This window comes from Oncorhynchus clarkii, chromosome 24 (assembly GCF_045791955.1).
Source record: "Oncorhynchus clarkii lewisi isolate Uvic-CL-2024 chromosome 24, UVic_Ocla_1.0, whole genome shotgun sequence".
In the NCBI taxonomy this organism is placed as follows: domain Eukaryota; kingdom Metazoa; phylum Chordata; class Actinopteri; order Salmoniformes; family Salmonidae; genus Oncorhynchus; species Oncorhynchus clarkii.
In genome coordinates, this window is record NC_092170.1 from 41323150 (window position 1) to 41344319 (window position 21170).

At 44.5% G+C, this 21170-nt stretch overlaps 1 protein-coding gene across 7 annotated transcripts in view; it reads left to right on the forward strand.

Annotated features, from left to right (window-relative positions):
* LOC139383135 (protein-tyrosine sulfotransferase 1-like) overlaps positions 1–12084 on the forward strand; it is a 70672-nt gene extending 58588 nt beyond the window's left edge. Inside the window, exons 4-7 of one of the 7 annotated variants that reach the window (XR_011628700.1) lie at positions 10044–10094; positions 10836–10876; positions 10923–11006; positions 11316–12084. Coding sequence is in view for 5 of the 7 variants with exons in the window: in XM_071127487.1 (XP_070983588.1) it covers positions 10707–10871; positions 11316–11357 (207 nt within the window). In the remaining 2 variants the exon portion in view is untranslated. Of the gene's footprint in view, positions 1–10043; positions 10095–10706; positions 10877–10922; positions 11007–11315 lie in introns of all 7 variants that reach the window. The other 6 variants (XR_011628701.1, XM_071127488.1, XM_071127490.1 and 3 more) reach the window with 6 other exon arrangements.
* The last annotated feature ends 9086 nt before the right edge of the window (positions 12085–21170 follow it).

Here is a 21170-nt window from a genome sequence, read left to right on the forward strand (position 1 = left end):
CCATATGATGGAACCGGGCCACACGTGGAAATGCTCTCTTTCTTCCTGGGTCTTGAATACTTGCCCAGAGCCTCTAGGGGGGCAGCCCCATCCCAAATATTCACCCTCTGTTTCATATCAATGTCATATGCAAATGAGTAATTTACCACACAGGCCTGACATCATTCACTTTCAAATCACATTTTATTTGTCACATACACATGGTTAGCAGATGTTAATGCGAGTGTAGCAAAATGCTTGTGCTTCTAGTTCCGACAATGCAGTAATAACCAACGAGTAATATAACCTAACAATTTCACAACAACTACCTTATACACACAAGTGTAAAGGAATGAATAAGTATATGTATATAAAAATATATAAATGAGTGATGGTACAGAACGGCATAGGCAAAATGCAGTAGATGGTATCGAGTACAGTGTATACATATGAGATGAGTAATAATGTAGGGTATGTAAACATTATATAAAGTTGCATTGTTTAATGTGGCTTATGATACATTTTTTACATACATTTTTCCATTATTAAAGTGGCTGGAGTTGAGTCAGTGTGTTGGCAGCAGCCACTCAATGTTAGTGATGGCTGTTTAACAGTCTGAATGAAGGCTTTGAGATAGAAACTTTGAACTGCACTGTGTGTTTCCAGGCAGTAGGACCGGCCATCATTCACTTTGAACTGGACTGTGTGTTTACAGGAAGCAGGGCCTGTCATCATTCACTTTGAACTGGACTGTGTGTTTACAGGAAGTAGCAACAGCGTGACTTTAGATCATTGGCACGTATTCACCAAAAGCCACAAAATATACCTGAATGGATGTCTGCAAATATGTCAACCACGGGAGTCCTCTTACATTTGGGAACTTCCCTATTGATCAAACAACCATGAAATGGTAGGCTCTCTCTCCCTCAGTTGTACACATAATCAACAACTAGTGTTAGCCAGAGCGAGATGTGCTCAAATTTAACGAGGGAGTGTTTTAGATAAACCCTCTCAAACGTTTTCAGCTAGTTGGCCATCAAAATCGCCCTGATAAACGATGGAGGAATTAGTAGCCTGCTCGTCCTTCTGCAGCTCGCCTGGCAACGCATGCTGGTCCCGACCCACGTTTTGACAACTGAATGGGGGAACCTGCCTGCCCGCCCATTTCGATCGATGCCAAATACATATGATTGACAACTAAGAGATGCTAACTGTGGATATCAGTCATTTGAAGTAGCTAGTTAGCGAAGAGATTCACATTCCTTGCTAGCTAACGAAATGACACATGCAGCATCTCTAGCTGTAGCCAACGGAAAACGACATGAGGGGGAAAAAAGTCATTCACTTACCAACTTCTCCTATGACATGACATCCTCCCAGCAGCTAACTAGCTAGCTAGCTAGCTAATGTTAGGCTCCCATGTTTTTAGCTAAATAAATAGCTAGTTCCATAAATAGATACGCTAGCCCAGGGGTGTCAAACTCAATCAGCGGGCAGGCTCCTAAATGTAACTTCTGGTCCCGTTCCACTCCTAAATGTAACTTCTGGTCCCGTTCCACTCCTAAATGTAACTTCTGGTCCCGTTCCACTCCTAAATGTAACTTCTGGTCTCGTTCCATTCCTAAATGTAACTTCTGGTCCCGTTCCACTCCTAAATGTAACTTCTGGTCCCGTTCCACTCCTAAATGTAACTTCTGGTCCCGTTCCTAAATGTAACTTCTGGTCCCGTTCCTAAATGTAACTTCTGGTCCCGTTCCTAAATGTAACTTCTGGTCCCGTTCCACTCCTAAATGTAACTTCTGGTCCCGTTCCACTCCTAAATGTAACTTCTGGTCCCGTTCCATTCCTAAATGTAACTTCTGGTCCCGTTCCACTCCTAAATGTAACTTCTGGTCCCGTTCCACTCCTAAATGTAACTTCTGGTGCCGTTCCACTCCTAAATGTAACTTCTGGTGCCGTTCCACTCCTAAATGTAACTTCTGGTCCCGTTCCATTCCTAAATGTAACTTCTGGTCTCGTTCCATTCCTAAATGTAACTTCTGGTCCCGTTCCATTCTTAAATGTAACTTCTGGTTCCGTTCCACTCCTAAATGTAACTTCTGGTTCCGTTCCTAAATGTAACTTCTGGTCCCGTTCCATTCCTAAATGTAACTTCTGGTTCCGTTCCTAAATGTAACTTCTGGTCCCGTTCCATTCCTAAATGTAACTTCTGGTCCCGTTCCATTCCTAAATGTAAATGACTGACTCCTGGATGAGCTCCAAAGAATACAATCAATATATTTTAAGTGGCTTTGCATGGTCTCTGATCCATGATGACAAAGAGATCCATATGTTCTCTGGTCTCCCCGCCCGCCCAAAGCAACACTGAGAAGACCACAATGATGAGGTTGAGAATGAATGGAGAGAAACCTTATGAACCTATGGTGTCCAGTTGTCAATACACAGAGACCCATTTGGTGATTGGAACCGTCGGTGCAGCCGGAAACGATTCAAAGCAACGCTTCTGACCACAGAACACCAGATGTCCATTTTCTGTTAACTTCCTGACTATTCTACATGTTCAATCGCCAGTGTTCGTCAACGTTTGTTGTGGAGTTTTTGTAGGAGCTGGTTTGCATCAGGGTTTCATGTGTAAATAGTTCACTTCAGAGCTATATCTCAGCCCTTGGTTACTGGCCTCAGGGTCAATATCTCAGCCCTTAGTTACTGGCCTCAGGATAAATATCTCAGCTCTTGGTTACTGGCCTCAGGGTAAATATCTCAGCCCTTGGTTACTGGCCTCAGGGTCAATATCTCAGCCCTTGGTTACTGGCCTCAGGATAAATATCTCAGTCCTTGGTTACTGGCCTCAGGGTAAATATCTCAGCCCTTGGTTACTGGCCTCAGGATAAATATCTCAGCCCTTGGTTACTGGCCTCAGGGTAAATATCTCAGCCCTTGGTTACTGGCCCCAGGGTAAATATCTCAGCCCATGGTTACTGGCCTCAGGGTCAATATCTCAGCCCTTAGTTACTGGCCTCAGGATAAATATCTCAGCTCTTGGTTACTGGCCTCAGGGTAAATATCTCAGCCCTTAGTTACTGGCCTCAGGGTAAATATCTCAGCCCTTGGTTACTGGCCTCAGGGTAAATATCTCAGCCCTTGGTTACTGGCCCCAGGGTAAATATCTCAGCCCTTGGTTACTGGCCTCAGGGTAAATATCTCAGCCCTTGGTTACTGGCCTCAGGGTAAATATCTCAGCCCTTGGTTACTGGCCTCAGGGTAAATATCTCAGCCCTTGGTTACTGGCCTCAGGGTAAATATCTCAGCCCTTGGTTACTGGCCTCAGGATAAATATCTCAGCCCTTGGTTACTGGCCTCAGGGTAAATATCTCAGCCCTTGGTTACTGGCCTCAGGGTAAATATCTCAGCCCTTGGTTACTGGCCTCAGGGTAAATATCTCAGCCCTTGGTTACTGGCCTCAGGGTAAATATCTCAGCCCTTGGTTACTGGCCTCAGGGTAAATATCTCAGTCCTTGGTTACTGGCCTCAGGGTAAATATCTCAGCCCTTGGTTACTGGCCTCAGGGTAAATATCTCAGCCCTTGGTTACTGGCCTCAGGGTAAATATCTCAGCCCTTGGTTACTGGCCTCAGGGTAAATATCTCAGCCCTTGGTTACTGGCCTCAGGGTAAATATCTCAGCCCTTGGTTACTGGCCTCAGGGTAAATATCTCAGCCCTTGGTTACTGGCCTCAGGGTAAATATCTCAGCCCTTGGTTACTGGCCTCAGGGTAAATATCTCAGCCCTTGGTTACTGGCCTCAGGGTAAATATCTCAGCCCTTGGTTACTGGCCTCAGGGTAAATATCTCAGCCCTTGGTTACTGGCCTCAGGGTAAATATCTCAGCCCTTGGTTACTGGCCTCAGGGTAAATATCTCAGCCCTTGGTTACTGGCCTCAGGGTAAATATCTCAGCCCTTGGTTACTGGCCTCAGGGTAAATATCTCAGCCCTTGGTTACTGGCCTCAGGGTAAATATCTCAGCCCTTGGTTACTGGCCTCAGGGTAAATATCTCAGCCCTTGGTTACTGGCCTCAGGGTAAATATCTCAGCCCTTGGTTACTGGCCTCAGGGTAAATATCTCAGCCCTTGGTTACTGGCCTCAGGGTAAATATCTCAGCCCTTGGTTACTGGCCTCAGGGTAAATATCTCAGCCCTTGGTTACTGGCCTCAGGGTAAATATCTCAGTCCTTGGTTACTGGCCTCAGGGTAAATATCTCAGCCCTTGGTTACTGGCCTCAGGGTAAATATCTCAGCCCTTGGTTACTGGCCTCAGGGTAAATATCTCAGCCCTTGGTTACTGGCCTCAGGGTAAATATCTCAGCCCTTGGTTACTGGCCTCAGGGTAAATATCTCAGCCCTTGGTTACTGGCCTCAGGGTAAATATCTCAGCCCTTGGTTACTGGCCTCAGGGTAAATATCTCAGCCCTTGGTTACTGGCCTCAGGGTAAATATCTCAGCCCTTGGTTACTGGCCTCAGGGTAAATATCTCAGTCCTTGGTTACTGGCCTCAGGGTAAATATCTCAGCCCTTGGTTACTGGCCTCAGGGTAAATATCTCAGCCCTTGGTTACTGGCCTCAGGGTAAATATCTCAGCCCTTGGTTACTGGCCTCAGGGTAAATATCTCAGCCCTTGGTTACTGGCCTCAGGGTAAATATCTCAGCCCTTGGTTACTGGCCTCAGGGTAAATATCTCAGCCCTTGGTTACTGGCCTCAGGGTAAATATCTCAGCCCTTGGTTACTGGCCTCAGGGTAAATATCTCAGCCCTTGGTTACTGGCCTCAGGGTAAATATCTCAGCCCTTGGTTACTGGCCTCAGGGTAAATATCTCAGCCCTTGGTTACTGGCCCCAGGGTAAATATCTCAGCCCTTGGTTACTGGCCTCAGGGTAAATATCTCAGCCCTTGGTTACTGGCCTCAGGGTAAATATCTCAGCCCTTGGTTACTGGCCTCAGGGTAAGGTCAGCGGTTGGATTTTCCTCTTTTTCCTCATCACTTCTCAGGAATGATAACTAGAGTTTGATGAAATCGCCTGGGTTGTGTGGGAGGGGGGAGGGAAGAGGAGGAGGGAAGAGAGAGAGGGAGGGGGGAGGGAAGGAGAGAGAGAGAGAGAGGGAGGGGGGAGGGAAGGGGAAGGGGAAGAGGGAGGGAGGGGGAGGGGGGAGGGAGGGAGAGGGGGAGGGAGGGAGGGGAGAGAGAGAGAAGGGGGAGGGGAGAGAGAGAAGGGGGAGGGAGAGGGAAGGAAAGAGAGAGAAGGGGAGGGAAGGAGAGAGATAGAGAGATGTTCCACCGTGGCACAGCCTCACCCAGGGTACAGTTCCAGGATATATCCCAAATGGCAACCTATTCCCTATATAGGGGTGCTATTTGGGCATTACCAGGCACCAACTAAGACAGTCAAGCAGCCACACCCACAGGGAGCCTAAGGGCAGGGCAACACCAGGCGGCTCCAGCCTCGTGGCTGGCTCAGAGAAATCCATCCAGCAGGTTGGTGCCAAGCCTGTGGTGGTTTGAGAAGTAGAGCTCTTCTGTGACTCTCCCTGAAGTATGACCTCTCCTCTCAGAGCATCCTGGTCACAGCCTGACGCAGGGTTCTGTTAAGTACAGTAACACACACACACCTCCCTGGTGTTAGGTACAGTAACACACCTCCCTGGTGTTAGGTACAGTAACACCCCTCCCTGGTGTTAGGTACAGTAACACCCCTCCCTGGTGTTAGGTACAGTAACACCCCTCCCTGGTGTTAGGTACAGTAACACACCTCCCTGGTGTTAGGTACAGTAACACACCTCCCTGGTGTTAGGTACAGTAACACCCCTCCCTGGTGTTAGGTACAGTAACACACCTCCCTGGTGTTAGGTACAGTAACACACCAGAACAAGCAGACAGTGTTGTGTTCTAGTTTGGAACCATGTTCATAAGAGTTTGTTAACGCTCCCTGTCTGTCGTGTCTAGCTACTCAGAACTACCTCCTCTCTGTCTGTCGTGTCTAGCTACTCATAACTACCTCCTCTCTGTCTGTCGTGTCTAGCTACTCAGAACTACCTCCTCTCTGTCTGTCGTGTCTAGCTACTCAGAACTACCTCCTCTGTCTGTCGTGTCTAGCTACTCAGAACTACCTCCTCTCTGTCTGTCGTGTCTAGCTACTCAGAACTACCTCCTCTGTCTGTCATGTCTAGTTACTCAGAACTACCTCCTCTGTCTGTCGTGTCTAGCTACTCAGAACTACCTCCTCTGTCTGTCATGTCTAGCTACTCAGAACTACCTCCTCTGTCTGTCATGTCTAGCTACTCAGAACTACCTCCTCTGTCTGTCGTGTCTAGCTACTCAGAACTACCTCCTCTCTGTCTGTCGTGTCTAGCTACTCAGAACTACCTCATGTCTGTCTGTCGTGTCTAGCTACTCAGAACTACCTCATGTCTGTCTGTCGTGTCTAGCTACTCAGAACTACCTCATGTCTGTCTGTCGTGTCTAGCTACTCAGAACTACCTCATGTCTGTCTGTCGTGTCTAGCTACTCAGAACCCTCTCCTGTCTGTCGTGTCTAGCTACTCAGAACTACCTCCTCTCTGTCTGTCGTGTCTAGCTACTCAGAACTACCTCCTCTTTTTCTGTCGTGTCTAGTTACTCAGAACTACCTCCTCTCTGTCTGTCGTGTCTAGCTACTCAGAACTACCTCCTCTGTCTGTCATGTCTAGCTACTCAGAACTACCTCCTCTGTCTGTCATGTCTAGATACTCAGAACTACTTCCGCTCTGTCGTGTCTAGCTACTCAGAACTACCTCCTCTCTGTCTGTCGTGTCTAGCTAATCAGAACTACCTCCTCTCTGTTTGTCGTGTCTCGCTACTCAGAACTACCTCCTCTCTGTCTGTCGTGTCTAGCTACTCAGAACTACCTCCTCTCTGTATGTCGTGTCTAGCTACTCAGAACTACCTCCTCTCTGTCTGTCGTGTCTAGCTACTCAGAACTACCTCATGTCTGTCTGTCGTGTCTAGCTACCCAGAACTACCTCATGTCTGTCTGTCGTGTCTAGCTACTCAGAACTACCTCATGTCTGTCTGTCGTGTCTAGCTACTCAGAACTACCTCATGTCTGTCTGTCATGTCTAGCTACTCAGAACTACCTCCTCTCTGTCATGTCTAGCTACTCAGAACTACCTCCTGTCCGTCGTGTCTAGCTACTCAGAACTACCTCATCTCTGTCATGTCTAGCTACTCAGAACTACCTCATGTCTGTCTGTCGTGTCTAGCTACTCAGAACCCTCTCCTGTCTGTCGTGTCTAGCTACTCAGAACTACCTCCTCTCTGTCCGTCATGTCTAGATACTCAGAACTACCTCCTCTCTGTCTGTCATGTTTAGCTACTCAGAACTACCTCCTCTCTGTCATGTCTAGCTACTCAGAACTACCTCCTCTCTGTCATGTCTAGCTACTCAGAACTACCCCTCCTCTTCCTCTCACTGTATTTGGATGAAGAAGTGATAAGAATCCTTCGTCTCCTGGGCCATGAGTTTATCTAGACAGGAGAGTCTTCATCTCCTGGGCCAGGAGTTTATCTAGACAGGAGAGTCTTCATCTCCTGGGCTAGTTGTTTATCTAAGACAGGAGAGTCTTCATCTCCTGGGCTAGTTGTTTATCTAGACAGGAGAGTCTTCCTCTCCTGGGCCAGGAATGTAATCTAAGACAGGAGAGTCTTCATCTCCTGGGCCAGGAGTGTAATCTAAGACAGGAGAGTCTTCATCTCCTGGGCCAGGAGTTTATCTAGGACAGGAGAGTCTTCATCTCCTGGGCCAGGAGTTTATCTAGGACAGGAGAGTCTTCATCTCCTGGGCTAGTTGTTTATCTAGGACAGAAGAGTCTTCATCTCCTGGGCCAGGAGTTTATCTAGACAGGAGAGTCTTCATCTCCTGGGCCAGGAGTTTATCTAGACAGGAGAGTCTTCATCTCCTGGGCCAGGAGTTTATCTAAGACAGGAGAGTCTTCATCTTAGAATGAGGCCGTGCGACCAGCCGAGACATAGCAATGCACACACACACACTGCAAAGCCAGTAGTGAAAGCCAGGATATGAGGTCACTCTGACCCTGTTTAAGGACACTGACCCTCCTTTCCTCTCTTCCCTTATCCCCTCCCTTCTCCCCTTCTCCCCTCATCTCTCTCCTCTCTCCCCTTCTCCCCTCCTCTCTCTCCTTCTCTCCATATCTCTCTCCCTCCTCTCTCTCTTCTTATCGGCATCCTCTCTCTCTGATGTTGTCCGTCTGTGGACACGGTACTTTGAAATGCTCCGTCAGCCAGATGTCAACATGTTGGCTGCTTCCTACTGTATGTGAACAGGATAACCGTAACCCATTCATGCCCTGCTCTCCCTCCACCTCTCCCTCTCTCTGTGGCTCTGTCACTCTTATGCTCTCCCTCCATCTCCCCCTCTCTCTGTGGCTCTGTCACTCTTATGCTCTCTCCTCCACCTCTCCCTCTCTCTGTGGCTCTGTCACTCTTATGCTCTCCCTCCATCTCCCCCTCTCTCTGTGGCTCTGTCACTCTCCTCCACTCTCTGTAGTCTGTCTCTCTGTATACTGTCTGTCTGTCTTTCTCTAGTCTGTCTGCCTCTCTCTCTTCCCCCTGCCTTTGCTGTTCTGGGCTTCGGTGCTGGCCAACTCCTCGCCGCACTCTTTTCTCTCTCGCTTCTCTTCCTCTCTCTTGTCTCTCTCTCTTCTCTTGCTCTCCTTCTCTTCTCTTCTCTCGCTCTCTCTTCTCTTCCTCTCTCTCTCTTCTCTCTCTATTGTCATCTCTGAATACTGTGCCAAGTCCCCAGTTAAACACTCTCCCCATCGTTGAGACGGGGGGAAGGACTTACTTACATGTGTACTGAATACTGAGCTTCTAAGTCACTAACATGCCAAGACCTGTCTCAGAAGACTGTCAATGTTTCCTGAGCCAGACCTGTCGCAGGAGGCTGTCACTGTTTCCTTAGCAAGACCTGTCTCAAGAGACACTCAATGTGTCCTGAACCAGACCTGTCTCAGGAGGCTGTCAGTGTGTCCTTAGCAAGACCTGTCTCAAGAGACACTCAATGTGTCCTGAACCAGACCTGTCGAAGGAGGCTGTCAATGTGTCCTGAGCCATGGAAAAAAACACAATCAGAACAGCAGTGTTAAAGCTACCCTGCTCTTAGCTTATCCTGCTGGACTTAGTGAGAGGAAGTGGACACATTGATACATTGACGCTAGAGCCGAGGCTGCGTTATAACTGATTGCAAGATAACAGGAGAACGTTTGAATCACGTGGAGTCGAATCATCTTAGGTAAAGAGGAAATTCGGCAACTCTTGGAGAACGGTGGAAGTTCATGAAAATGCTTCTTTGTGGTTTAAAGTCAAAACCAACGTGTTTCAGCCCTTCGGTTTCATCAGGGTTTTAAGTCACATAATCTTTAGTTTTGGTTTGCACTAGATCTGGAGTTGGATAGAGATTGAAGGTCTGGAGATCTGAATCTTCTGCCCATGTGTTCCTTTACATAACTTACCTCTGAACCCAGTCCTTTGTGTTCCCAGGCCTTTAAATGTTACCTAGCCTCTAAACCCAGGCCTTTAAATGTTACCTAGCCTCTAAACCCAGTCCTTTGTGTTCCCAGGCCTTTAAATGTTACCTAGCCTCTAAACCCAGGCCTTTAAATGTTACCTAGCCTCTAAACCCAGGCCTTTAAATGTTACCTAGCCTCTAAACCCAGGCCTTTGTGTTCCCAGGCCTTTAAATGTTACCTAGCCTCTAAACCCAGGCCTTTAAATGTTACCTAGCCTCTAAACCCAGGCCTTTAAATGTTACCTAGCCTCTAAACCCAGGCCTTTGTGTTCCCAGGCCTTTAAATGTTACATAGCCTCTAAACCCAGTCCTTTGTGTTCCCAGGCCTTTAAATGTTACCTAGCCTCTAAACCCAGGCCTTTAAATGTTACCTAGCCTCTAAACCCAGTCCTTTGTGTTCCCAGGCCTTTAAATGTTACCTAGCCTCTAAACCCAGTCCTTTTTTTCTCCAGGTCTTTAAAGGTGAATTTCAGCTACCTGAGTTTCTAAGAGAACAATCTCAGGTACAGTAACTATTCTGCCTGTAGTTATGTTCTGCAGCTATCTATATTAGTGGCAAAATGGTGGCCGCTGTTCATTGGAAGTCTGGTTACAATTTTACATCTGCTTTTTCCATGAATTTCTCGTCTCGTTTTTTGTTGTTGTTGGTCATGATGACATGCTGTCTATGACCTAAGTTTTTCTGTCTGTTGTACTGTAGTCTAGACTGTTGTTCTCCGGTCTCATTTCTCACCTTTTGTGTTCGTGTTTTTAGGAACACTTCCTCTGACATTCAGCGGTTTGTGAGCTATAACCACATTGTCTGTCTCCTGTTGGTCCTTTTTTTGATTTGTCACTGAACTGATGTGTTGTTTTTTGGGGGAAGAGTTCTACTGCCACCGTGCGACAGCAAGCACACACGACATGCTGCCAGCAACACAGCTTGTGAACACTGATTCTGGGAAGTGTTGTTGTTGTTGTTGTTGCGCAGAGCCATGATGAATTTGACTTCTTTCTACAGTTCATACTTTTTTGACACAAACGTTGATTTACAACACACAGTCCCATAATGCACCATCCCTCCTACTCCAGTCCCAGACCAGAGAATTCCCATAATGCCCATCTTCTCTCTCTAGCTTCAGAAGACTCCAGAGAAACCTACACCCCAGTTAGGGGAGAAGCAGATGAACCATCCTTCTTTTCCAGACCAGAGAATTCCCATAATGCCCACAAGTCTAACAAGTCTATCTTCTTCTTCTCTCCAGCTTCAGAAGACTCCAGAGAAACCTAACCCGCCACAGGTGGGTAGCATAACCCAATTGAATCTTCAGTCCCAAATGGCACCATATTCCCTACCTGGGTCCTGATCTAAAGTGATGCACTACATAGGAAACAGGCCTTTTAGGGGGATACCCTTAATCGATCCAGCCCTCACCGTAGATACTTTACTTAAAATACTTTTTCCTAAACTTCTCCTTGAGTAAAACAAAAAATTGACCAGAAGAAAAGAGTGCCCCCTACTGGCCCTCCAACACCACTTCCAGCAGCATCTGGTCTCCCATACAGGGACCGACCCTGCTTAAAGCAAGCCAGCAGTGGGATGCAGGGTGGTATGCTGCTGGCATAGGGAATAGGGTTCCACGTGGGATGAATTCATAATCTTTCTGGTAGTTTCCATCTGATTTGTGAAATACATTGTCTGTCTGTGTGAGACTTCTAAACTCTGTGTTTTGTGTGTGTTTTAGAGCCAGACTAGGCAGCGATGGACAGAGGAAGATATCCAATAAACTCAGCATCATCTTTTGGGGACCTTCGTGCTCTTCCATGGACACGACTTGATATAACCGTTTTCATCACACACACACACACACACACACACACACACACACACACACACACGTTGGCCTGTGTCAGTGGGGGACCGGACCACCTTGGCTTGGAGAACTCTTTTGGCCTTCGATGTTGTACTGTAAACTAATGATGTGTTTTGTCACTAAAATGGTGACCAGAAAATGTTGATGTTATGTTATGTTTCTTTCTTGTCTAGGGCTGCAAAATTCTGGCAAATTTCAAAAGATTCCTAGATTTTTTCCAGAAATCTCATTTGGAAGATTCCGGAGTTCAGCAAGAAATCTGTAATGCTACAACTAGGATTTCCTGAAAACTTTTTGAAATTTGAGGAAATGTTTGCAGAATTTTGCAACACTATTCTTGTCACACCATGCTCATCTGGATTTGTAGTTTTTATGATTTTCTTCTGGCTATATATATATAAAAAAAAAAAAAATCTGTGATTCTGTTGTAAGAAACTACAGTGGACTTTAAATGTAAATCTAAAAAAAAAAGTACAGTATTTATAGATGAAATGTAGCTTTTCGAAGATGCTATATCTATTTTAATGTTTCATTTTGTTTTTGTCATTTTGCCTTTTCTATCGTGCAATTCCATGGGTACTGTGATGTACAAGATCCTAGTTAAGTATTGACAGTGATAAAGATGGCATTTTGTAACGTGTTTTTTTTTTTTTTAAATTTACGGAGATGGTATGATGAATTATGAAAGAGGGTGGTAGGTAATGGTCGTAAACCACGGCCATGAAGGGAGAAAAAACGAACAGGGTTTCAGCTGAGGAAGACAGGGGAGAAAATCCAAATTTGCCAACTTGACTGTTCCTCAGATTGAAAGTAGTCTATGGGTCAGGGGAGAAATGGAATCCATATTTCAGTTTACTGTAAACAGCCACTACAAACGTCACCTAAACTTTAGCCCAGAGCTAGCTTGAACTCAATAATAACGTGATTGGTGCAACCGTGTTCATTCAAGCAGGGGGATGAGAAAGCACTCAGCGTCTCATCGTATCTTCTTCATAGAGCATGTAGTTATGGCTCTTGTCATGAATTAGTTCACTATAAAACAGAGGACAAAACATTAGGAACACCTTCCTAATATTGAGCTCTCGGGTCATGGACTTGAAAACGTTCCGCAGGGATGCTGGTCCATGCTGGCTGAAGGTCCATGCTGGTCCATGTTGGCTGAAGGTCCATGCTGGCTGAAGGTCCATGCTGGTCCATGTTGGCTGAAGGTCCATGCTGGTCCATGTTGGCTGAAGGTCCATGCTGGTCCATGTTGGCTGAAGGTCCATGCTGGCTGAAGGTCCATGCTGGCTGAAGGTCCATGTTGTCTGAAGGTCCATGCTGGCTGAAGGTCCATGCTGGCAGAAGGTCCATGCTGGCAGAAGGTCCATGCTGGCAGAAGGTCCATGTTGGCAGAAGGTCCATGTTGGCTGAAGGTCCATGCTGGCTGAAGGTCCATGCTGGCTGAAGGTCCATGCTGGCTGAAGGTCCATGCTGGTCCATGCTGGCTGAAGGTCCATGCTGGCTGAAGGTCCATGTTGGCTGAAGGTCCATGCTGGCTGAAGGTCCATGCTGGTCCATGCTGGCTGAAGGTCCATGCTGGCTGAAGGTCCATGCTGGCTGAAGGTCCATTCTTGATCCACAGAGGAAACTGTTGAGTGTGAAAAACCCAGCAGCGTTGCAGTTCTTGACACACTCAAAACCGGTGCGCCACCAGGCACCTACTACCATACCCCGTTTCAAAGACGCTTAAAAATGTTGTCTTGCCCCATTCACCCTCTGAATGGCACACACATACACAATCCATGTCTCAAGACTTAAAAATCCTTTGTTAACCCCGTCTCCTCCCCCTTTCATCTACACTGAAGTGGATTTAACAGGTGACATCAATAAGGGTTCATAGACTGACCAGGTGATTGTCATGGAAAGAGAAGGCGTTCTTAATGTTTTGTACGGTCAGTGTAATATATATATATATATATATATATGGAACGGGGTGCTGGTTGGGACGTAACCTGAATGTTGAAAATTAGTTACAATGAGCCGCCTCCAGTAATTAAAATCTTTTAATAATAAGGAACAATGTTTTTTAATTTTTTTTTATAGTAATACATTACATTCAATGCAAACGATGCATCCGTTTTACACACAATACACTCTGCAATTCAAACTTTGGGCTTTTTTTCAAAACATAATTTTGAAATTAAATTGTATTTTCTAATTCATCAGAAGTGAGAGAACACAAGTCAACTAGGTGTGACAAAATGTTCCACACGTTGAGTTATATATCTCTAAAAACAAGGTCAAAAAAGAAACCCATTAAAATCCACTATACAGTGGGGCAAAAAAAGTATTTAGTCAGCCACCAATTGTGCAAGTTCTCCCACTTAAAAAGATGAGAGAGGCCTGTAATTTTCATCATAGGTACACTTCAACTATGACAGACAACATGAGGAATAAATTCATTAAAAATCCTACAATGTGATTTTCTGGAGAAAAAAAATCTCATTTTGTCTGTCATAGTTGAAGTGTACCTATGCTGAAAATTACAGGCCTCTCTCATCTTTTTAAGTGGGAGAACTTACACAATTGGTGGCTGACTAAATACTTTTTTTGCCCCACTGTATGTCCTGATATACTGTCCTCATTAGAAATATTGGACTTTTTTATTTTTGTTATATTTAATTTACATCTTTACTAGACTTCAGAGATTCTCAAAACAACAGAAATTGCACAGTAGTTATATTTAAACTTCTTGTTTAAAACATTTTTACACCTAGTAAACAGTCTGAGACACGGTATGAAAATGCACATCATCTTACCACAGACGGGGATGTATCCAGTCTTTGGTACTCATTATCTTGATTGGAAGAAATCTAGCCTGGTTCAACCAGACTGAAACGCTGTGCTCACCATTGTAACAATGGTGAAACATCACAGAATCAGTTTTGGATTCCAGGCTACTAAACTTTCCCCCTCCACACTTCAATCAGAAACTACCACATGTAGTGCTAGAGGTGTCACTACAGTCCCTGGTTCGATTCCAGGCTGTATCACAACCGGCTGTGATTGAGAGTCTCATACGGCGGCGCACAATTGTCCCAGCGTCGTCCGGGTTAGAGTTCGGCCGGGGGGTAGGCCGTCATTGTCAATCATTTGTTCTTAACTGACTTGCCTTGTTAAATAAAGGTTACATTTTTTTTTTAAACTTAAACCATGAGAGATATCTAATTTAACCATGAGTGTTCAAAAAGAACCCTATTCTCTTCATCAGTGGTTCTCAACTAGGGATACTTGGCCTGTCCACAGAGTGTACTTGTGAAGACTCATGAGCCTGTAGGCTTCCTGATATAAAGGTGGTACTCTGGGCAGAACCAAATGTACTTGGTGGTACAGTAATGGAAAACTTTTTGAGAACCACTGCCCAGGGCCCTTGTCAAGAGTAGTGCACTATATATAGGGAATAGGGTTCTATAGGGCCATGGTATAAAGTAGTGCACTATATAGGGAATAGGGTTCTATAGGGCCCTGGTCTAAAGTAGTGCACTATATAGGGAATAGGGTGCCATTTGGGAGCATTCCACTACAACACCTTCCTTCCAACTATCGGCCTGTGATGTGTACTCTCCATACTGAAACGCTGATTTCTCCACAACCTCTCAGGATTGAGGAAGACTGGGCAGTGTGATCACAGGGTCTTCTATGGACCCCATCACTCCATGGCAGCCATTTTGGTAGTAAGAGGGCAGGTTATTATTGGGAGCCAACTGTAAGGATGTAGAGGTGAAGTCGGAAGTTTACATACACCTTAGCCAAATGCATTTAAACAGTTGCAGTTTTTCACAATTCCTGACATTTAATCTGAGTAAAAAATTCCTTGTCTTAGGTCAGTTAGGATCATAACTTTATTTTAAGAATGTGAAATGTCAGAATAATAGAGAGTGATTTATTTCAGCTTTTATTTCTTTCATCACATTCCCAGTGGGTCTGAAGTTTACATACACTCAATTAGTATTTGGTAGCATTGCCTTTAAAATTGCTTAACTTGGGTCAAATGTTTTGGGTAGCCTTCCACAAGCTTCCCACAACAAGTTGGGTGAATGTTGGCCCGTTCCTCCTGACAGAGCTGGTGTAACTGAGTCAGGTTTGTAGACCTCCTTGCTCACACATGCTTTTACATTTCTTCTCACAAATTTTCACTTCCTGATTGATGTCTTGAGATGTTGCTTCAATATATCCACAAAATTTTCCTTCCTCATGATGCCATCTATTTTGTGAAGTGCACCAGTCCCTCCTGCAGCAAAGCACCCCCACAACATGATGCTGCCACCCCCGTGCTTCACGGTTGGGATGGTGTTCTTCGGCTTGCAAGCCTCCCCCTTTTTCCTCCAAACATAACGATGGTCATTATGGTCAAACTGTTCTATTTTTGTTTCATCAGACCAGAGGACATTTCTCCAAAAAAGTATGATCTTTGTCGCCATGTGCAGTTGCAAACCGTAGTCTGGCTTTTTAATGGCGGTTTTGGAGCAGTGGCTTCTTCCTTGCTGAGCGGCCTTTCAGTTTATGTCGATATAGGACTCGTATTACTGTGGATATAGATACTTTTGTACCTGTTTCCTCCAGCATCTTCACAGGGTCCTTTGCTGTTGTTCTGGGATTGATTTGCACTTTTCGCACCAAAGCACATTCCTCTCTAGGAGACAGAACATGTCTCCTTCCTGAGCGGTATGACGGCTGCGTGGTCCCATGGTGTGTATACTTATATTGTTTGTACAGATGAACGTGGTACCTTCAGGCGTTTGGAAATTGCTCCCAAGGATGAACCAGACTTGTGGAGGTCTACAATTTATATTATGAGGTCTTGGCTGATTTCTTTGATTTTCCCATGATGTCAAGCAAAGAGGCACTGAGTTTGAAGGTTGGCCTTGAAATACATCCACAGATACACCTCCAATTGACTCAAAGGATCAGAAGCTTCTAAAGCCATGACATCATTTTCTGGAATTTTACAAGCTGTTTAAAGGTACAGTCAACTTAGTGTATGTAAACTTCTGACCCACTGGAATTGTGATACAGTGAATTATAAGTGAAATAATCTGTATGTAAACAATTGTTGGAACAATGACTTGTGTCATGCACAAAGTAGATGTCCTAACCGACTTGCCAAAACTAAAGTTTGTTTGCAAGAAGTTTCAAGACTGATTAGTCATATAAATACTCAATGAAAAGGTCTAAAAGTTGGTCACAACTCTTCTGCTCCTCTCTAAACGGAATCCTGTTTGGGAAGCTAGTGACCTCTAGAGGCCTCCGCTGGTAGTGCACTGAATACCCTGGTATTATATACTGTACTGTACCCAGTCCCTGTGCTACTAACACCCTGGTATTATATACTGTACCCAGTCTCTGTGTTACTAACACCCTGGTATTATATACTGTACCCAGTCTCTGTGTTACTAACACCCTGGTATTATATACTATACTGTACCCAGTCTCTGTGCTACTAACACCCTGGTATTATATACTATACTGTACCCAGTCTCTGTGCTACTAACACCCTGGTATTATATACTGTACCCAGTCTCTGTGCTACTAACACCCTGGTATTATATACTATACTGTACCCAGTCTCTGTGCTACTAACACCCTGGTATTATATACTATACTGTACCCAGTCTCTGTGTTACTAACACCCTGGTATTATATACTGTACTGTACCCAGTCTCTGTGCTACTAACACCCTGGTATTATATACTGTACCCAGTCTCTGTGCTACTAACACCCTGGTATTATATACTGTACCCAGTCTCTGTGCTACTAACACCCTGGTATTATATACTATACTGTACCCAGTCTCTGTGCTACTAACACCCTGGTATTATATACTATACTGTACCCAGTCTCTGTGTTACTAACACCCTGGTATTATATACTATACTGTACCCAGTCTCTGTGCTACTAACACCCTGGTATTATATACTGTACTGTACCCAGTCTCTGTGCTACTAACACCCTGGTATTATATACTATACTGTACCCAGTCTCTGTGCTACTAACACCCTGGTATTATATACTGTACCCAGTCTCTGTGTTACTAACACCCTGGTATTATATACTGTACCCAGTCTCTGTGCTACTAACACCCTGGTATTATATACTATACTGTACCCAGTCTCTGTGCTACTAACACCCTGGTATTATATACTGTACCCAGTCTCTGTGCTACTAACACCCTGGTATTATATACTATACTGTACCCAGTCTCTGTGCTACTAACACCCTGGTATTATATACTGTACCCAGTCTCTGTGCTACTAACACCCTGGTATTATATACTGTACCCAGTCTCTGTGCTACTAACACCCTGGTATTATATACTATACTGTACCCAGTCTCTGTGTTACTAACACCCTGGTATTATATACTATACTGTACCCAGTCTCTGTGTTACTAACACCCTGGTATTATATACTGTACCCAGTCTCTGTGCTACTAACACCCTGGTATTATATACTGTACCCAGTCTCTGTGCTACTAACACCCTGGTATTATATACTGTACTGTACCCAGTCTCTGTGCTACTAACACCCTGGTATTATATACTGTACCCAGTCTCTGTGTTACTAACACCCTGGTATTATATACTGTACTGTACCCAGTCTCTGTGCTACTAACACCCTGGTATTATATACTATACTGTACCCAGTCTCTGTGCTACTAACACCCTGGTATTATATACTATACTGTACCCAGTCTCTGTGCTACTAACACCCTGGTATTATATACTATACTGTACCCAGTCTCTGTGCTACTAACACCCTGGTATTATATACTATACTGTACCCAGTCTCTGTGCTACTAACACCCTGGTATTATATACTATACTGTACCCAGTCTCTGTGCTACTAACACCCTGGTATTATATACTATACTGTACCCAGTCTCTGTGCTACTAACACCCTGGTATTATATACTATACTGTACCCAGTCTCTGTGCTACTAACACCCTGGTATTATATACTATACTGTACCCAGTCTCTGTGCTACTAACACCCTGGTATTATATACTGTACCCAGTCTCTGTGCTACTAACACCCTGGTATTATATACTGTACCCAGTCTCTGTGTTACTAACACCCTGGTATTATATACTGTACTGTACCCAGTCTCTGTGTTACTAACACCCTGGTATTATATACTATACTGTACCCAGTCTCTGTGTTACTAACACCCTGGTATTATATACTGTACCCAGTCTCTGTGTTACTAACACCCTGGTATTATATACTGTACCCAGTCTCTGTGCTACTAACACCCTGGTATTATATACTGTACTGTACCCAGTCTCTGTGCTACTAACACCCTGGTATTATATACTGTACTGTACCCAGTCTCTGTGCTACTAACACCCTGGTATTATATACTATACTGTACCCAGTCTCTGTGCTACTAACACCCTGGTATTATATACTGTACCCAGTCTCTGTGCTACTAACACCCTGGTATTATATACTATACTGTACCCAGTCTCTGTGCTACTAACACCCTGGTATTATATACTATACTGTACCCAGTCTCTGTGTTACTAACACCCTGGTATTATATACTGTACCCAGTCTCTGTGCTACTAACACCCTGGTATTATATACTGTACCCAGTCTCTGTGCTACTAACACCCTGGTATTATATACTGTACCCAGTCTCTGTGCTACTAACACCCTGGTATTATATACTGTACCCAGTCTCTGTGCTACTAACACCCTGGTATTATATACTATACTGTACCCAGTCTCTGTGCTACTAACACCCTGGTATTATATACTGTACCCAGTCTCTGTGCTACTAACACCCTGGTATTATATACTGTACCCAGTCTCTGTGCTACTAACACCCTGGTATTATATACTGTACCCAGTCTCTGTGCTACTAACACCCTGGTATTATATACTGTACCCAGTCTCTGTGCTACTAACACCCTGGTATTATATACTATACTGTACCCAGTCTCTGTGTTACTAACACCCTGGTATTATATACTGTACCCAGTCTCTGTGCTACTAACACCCTGGTATTATATACTGTACCCAGTCTCTGTGTTACTAACACCCTGGTATTATATACTGTACCCAGTCTCTGTGCTACTAACACCCTGGTATTATATACTGTACTGTACCCAGTCTCTGTGCTACTAACACCCTGGTATTATATACTATACTGTACCCAGTCTCTGTGCTACTAACACCCTGGTATTATATACTATACTGTACCCAGTCTCTGTGCTACTAACACCCTGGTATTATATACTATACTGTACCCAGTCTCTGTGCTACTAACACCCTGGTATTATATACTGTACCCAGTCTCTGTGCTACTAACACCCTGGTATTATATACTATACTGTACCCAGTCTCTGTGCTACTAACACCCTGGTATTATATACTGTACCCAGTTTCTGTGCTACTAACACCCTGGTATTATATACTGTACCCAGTCTCTGTGTTACTAACACCCTGGTATTATATACTGTACTGTACCCAGTCTCTGTGTTACTAACACCCTGGTATTATATACTATACTGTACCCAGTCTCTGTGTTACTAACACCCTGGTATTATATACTATACTGTACCCAGTCTCTGTGCTACTAACACCCTGGTATTATATACTGTACCCAGTCTCTGTGCTACTAACACCCTGGTATTATATACTATACTGTACCCAGTCTCTGTGCTACTAACACCCTGGTATTATATACTGTACCCAGTCTCTGTGCTACTAACACCCTGGTATTATATACTGTACTGTACCCAGTCTCTGTGCTACTAACACCCTGGTATTATATACTATACTGTACCCAGTCTCTGTGCTACTAACACCCTGGTATTATATACTGTACTGTACCCAGTCTCTGTGTTACTAACACCCTGGTATTATATACTGTACCCAGTCTCTGTGCTACTAACACCCTGGTATTATATACTATACTGTACCCAGTCTCTGTGCTACTAACACCCTGGTATTATATACTATACTATACCCAGTCTCTGTGCTACTAACACCCTGGTATTATATACTGTACTGTACCCAGTCTCTGTGCTACTAACACCCTGGTATTATATACTATACTGTACCCAGTCTCTGTGTTACTAACACCCTGGTATTATATACTATACTGTACCCAGTCTCTGTGCTACTAACACCCTGGTATTATATACTGTACCCAGTCTCTGTGCTACTAACACCCTGGTATTATATACTATACTGTACCCAGTCTCTGTGCTACTAACACCCTGGTATTATATACTGTACTGTACCCAGTCTCTGTGCTACTAACACCCTGGTATTATATACTATACTGTACCCAGTCTCTGTGTTACTAACACCCTGGTATTATATACTATACTGTACCCAGTCTCTGTGCTACTAACACCCTGGTATTATATACTGTACCCAGTCTCTGTGCTACTAACACCCTGGTATTATATACTGTACCCAGTCTCTGTGCTACTAACACCCTGGTATTATATACTATACTGTACCCAGTCTCTGTGTTACTAACACCCTGGTATTATATACTGTACTGTACCCAGTCTCTGTGCTACTAACACCCTGGTATTATATACTGTACCCAGTCTCTGTGTTACTAACACCCTGGTATTATATACTGTACCCAGTCTCTGTGCTACTAACACCCTGGTATTATATACTGTACCCAGTCTCTGTGCTACTAACACCCTGGTATTATATA